The 3,315-nt window shown below is 52.2% G+C and overlaps 1 protein-coding gene across 1 annotated transcript in view; it reads right to left on the bottom strand.

Moving 5' to 3' along the window:
- Positions 1–1,628: 1,628 nt before the first annotated feature.
- LOC104949722 (TGF-beta receptor type-2-like) overlaps positions 1,629–3,315 on the bottom strand; it is a 23,138-nt gene continuing 21,451 nt past the window's right edge. The window contains exon 7 of the mRNA XM_010776130.1: positions 1,629–2,356. Within this exon, the coding sequence (XP_010774432.1) occupies positions 1,629–2,356 (728 nt within the window). The remainder of the gene's footprint in view (positions 2,357–3,315) is intronic.

Genomic DNA, 3,315 nt, shown 5'->3' with positions numbered 1-3,315 from the left:
GCTGGTTGAGATTCAGGTCACTCTCAAGGACATTTTCATTACAGTGTCTCTTTCAGAGTTCTCCGGTATAAAGGTTGGTAACCCTGCTCTGTGTGCCACCTGGATGCCAAAAAGTCACCTCTAAAACCCTTGAGCTATATTTAACATAAAAAACACACCAACTAAATGATTAATTTCAACAAGTTATTTCTAAGGCTTAGGAAAGGTCAATCAATACTCGTGAAACATGAGCTTATCTCTCAGTCCGAAACCAAAGAAGTCAATGACCAGTGTTGGGACTAACGCGTTACAAAGTATTTTTGGCGCGTTATTATAATTTTTTTAATTCAGTAACTCAGTTAGCGTTACTACATGGTGCGTTACTCCGTTATTTTTTTTATATAGTCTCGGCCCCCAGACGTTGGTGGAGCGGCGCCAAACAGCGAGGCGAACAGAGATGAGAACTTGTACTTAAGTACAGTACTGAGTAAATGTACAGATACTTCCCTGTGTCACATGCGGAGACTCGCTGTGGCGTGTTTAACTACAAGACTATCATGGCGGCGGCTGCAGAGCTCAAGTCGAGTTTCTCCGCCTGGAGAATATTCTCACTATTTCTCGACTTTTGTTGAGCACAAAGAAAAGAACGTTTTAGTTAGAATGTAAGTTGTTGGTCTTGGCGGGATCAAAAGATCCTGTCTACTGCCCACAACACAGCAATTCAAATATGTTGAAACATCTGCAGAAAACAACCATGCTGGGACGAAGCCTGTAGGCCTAGCTACACAGACCCAGCAGACTCATCCGATCGCCACTCCCACCGTCCACCTAAGGCAACAGCGGGGCTGGATTTTAACCGAGGGACTGCTAGCCAGGGAAAAGTTGATAAAGCCATTGCACGCGGTATGTTGTAGAACACATGCAGGCTATTTCTACTAATTCTATTGCTATTTCTTGATCAACAGATTGTATTATTCTCCAATAGCAATAACAGTAGTGAAATGAAGGCTATAAGGGCATTAATGGGAAGCCTTTTTTTAAGTAACTAATGCGTTACTGTTCACAGTAACGCGTTACTTTTGGGGTGTAAGTAATCAGTAAAAGTAACTGAGTTACTTTTGAAAATGAAGTAACTGTAATGGTAAGCTTAGTTACTGTTTCCAGTAACTAGGCACAACACATGTCAATGACTAACGTGTGATGATATCAAAGTATGGGCTGATCCATAGACAATAGATAAATGGTTCAATGCAGTGGTATCCCAAATTTTTAATTGAATTCCAATGCGTGGTTTCACAAATGGCAGCAAAAAATGAGTTACCGTGCATCGGTGTGATTTCAGCATAAAGTCTACAAAACGCAAACAAAACTAGGACCACCAGGGTGGGTGGAAGAGGTCAGGAGGACGGGCTGGGCTGAGCAGGCCAGGAGCACAGCGGAGGGCCCGGAAGGGATCTCGGACGGCGGGGGCAAGCAGAGACCATGGTGGGGGTCTGGGTGGACGGCCCGGGGGCCAAGGCAGAGTCCATGGTGGGGGTACTCGGGCGGACGGCCCGGGGGCAGGGCAGAGTCCATGGTTGGGGTCTCGGGCGGACGCCCGGGGCCAAGGGCAGAGTCCATGGAGGGGTGAAGAGCCACAGGGGCAAGACTCAGGGGGCCGAGCATGAGGGGCGAAGGCAGCGGCAGGAAAGAGTCAGGCGGCCAGGGCCGAGGGCGAGAGGACCGGCCCGGCAGGAAGAGTCAGGGGGCCGGGTGCCCGAGGGCCAGAGACGCGTCACTCGGGGTGCGGGTCGAGGGGCGAAGACGCGGGCACTCAGGGGGACGGCTCTCGACGGGCGAGAGACGACAGCTCCGGAGGCCGGGCAGGAAACCCGGTGTCGGCGGACGAACAGGAACCGGAGCGGGGACAGGCTCGCTTCGGCGGTCACGGGGACCAGGCGTTGGCAGGATCCCCCACGGAAGAGGACCAGATTGCAGGACCGCCCCGGCGGAGACAGGTGATGGGCGGGCCACTCCAACGGAACCAGGAACAAGGGGTTGGCAGGTCCCCCGGCCAGAAAGGTTGTCGGCAGGACCCCCAGAGGTAAGCAGGCAGTAGGATTGGCAGGACCCCCGCAGGAGAGTAAGTTGCGGGACCTCCAACGGGACAGGACATAGAGTTGGCAGGAACTCTCAGCGGGACCCATCCAACGGAAGGGGACATAGGGTTGGCAGGACCCCGGGAAGAAGTAGTCGGGCGGGACCCCCAACGCGGAGCAGGACATGGAGTTGGAAGGGACGCCCGCAGCGGAAAGAGTTGTTGGCGTGGACCCTCCAAAACGACAGCAGGACATAGGGTTGGCAGGACCCCCGGCAGAAGAATCGTCCGGCGAGGCGACTAGAGGAGGGACTAGAGAAGGGACTAATGAGAAGGGACTAGGGAAGTGAACTAGAGGAGAGACTTGAGAAGGGAAATTGAGTTAGAGACTGGAGAAGAGACTGGAGAAGGGACTTGAGAAGGAATTGAGTAAGGGACTAGAGAAGGGACTTGAGTTGGGACTAGAGGAGGGAGCCTAAAGAAGGGACTAGAGAAGGAACCTAAAAGAAGGGACTTGGAAGGAACTAGAGGAGGGACTATGGCTGCTGGGGGCCCGGACAGTTGCGCTAGACTTTTTCAGCCTGCCGTCATTTGACTGAACAGGTCAACGCGGGGGGGAGGGAGAGGCACGGTCGTGAACTGTCAACGGGGGGGTGGGGGGGGGGGAGAGGCAGCAGTCGTGAACTGTCAACGAAGGGGGGCGGGGGCGGCACGGCCTCGTGGAAGCTGGTTTAGCGCCGTGTTTATGCACTCCACTGCACCTCCGCGGCGAGGTGCGCACTAGCGTTGAGCCAAAACTGCACCAGACATTTCAATGATTTGTAGGGCAAAGTTGGTTTGGAAAACAGGTGTCATTTCCTATTTTAGGCAGGCATGCTTAACCAAGCGCGGAGCCTCCGCTTGCGGGGAAACTTTGGCGGGCTGTTCCGGAGCTTGTTCTAAATCCGTCCAGAAATGACGGACTTGCTTTCAGAATTTTCCGTCATTGTTAAAAAAAATCGCGTCATCGACGGAAAATATTCGGTTAAGCGCGACCTCCTGGTGTTGAGAGATGTATCCACATAAGATCTCTTAAATTTTGCTCTCCCAAAGTGCACCAAAATTGATGCAATTTTAAATTTCAATATAAAAAGAAATCTTCCCGGGAAAGCGTGCCCCGGACCCTCCTAGAGGGGATATTAGGTCCACCCTCCCAGCTTTTTTTGTAAAAAAACAGCACTTTACCCGCTGGCTTACAAGGTTTAAATATGGCCTTGAGC

The sequence above is a fragment of the Notothenia coriiceps genome, unplaced genomic scaffold (assembly GCF_000735185.1).
Source record: "Notothenia coriiceps isolate Sejong01 unplaced genomic scaffold, NC01 NC01_scaffold00000339, whole genome shotgun sequence".
In the NCBI taxonomy this organism is placed as follows: Eukaryota; Metazoa; Chordata; class Actinopteri; order Perciformes; family Nototheniidae; genus Notothenia; species Notothenia coriiceps.
The sequence above is the reverse complement of the archived record's forward strand: the minus strand, read 5'-3'. Positions and strand labels throughout refer to the sequence as shown.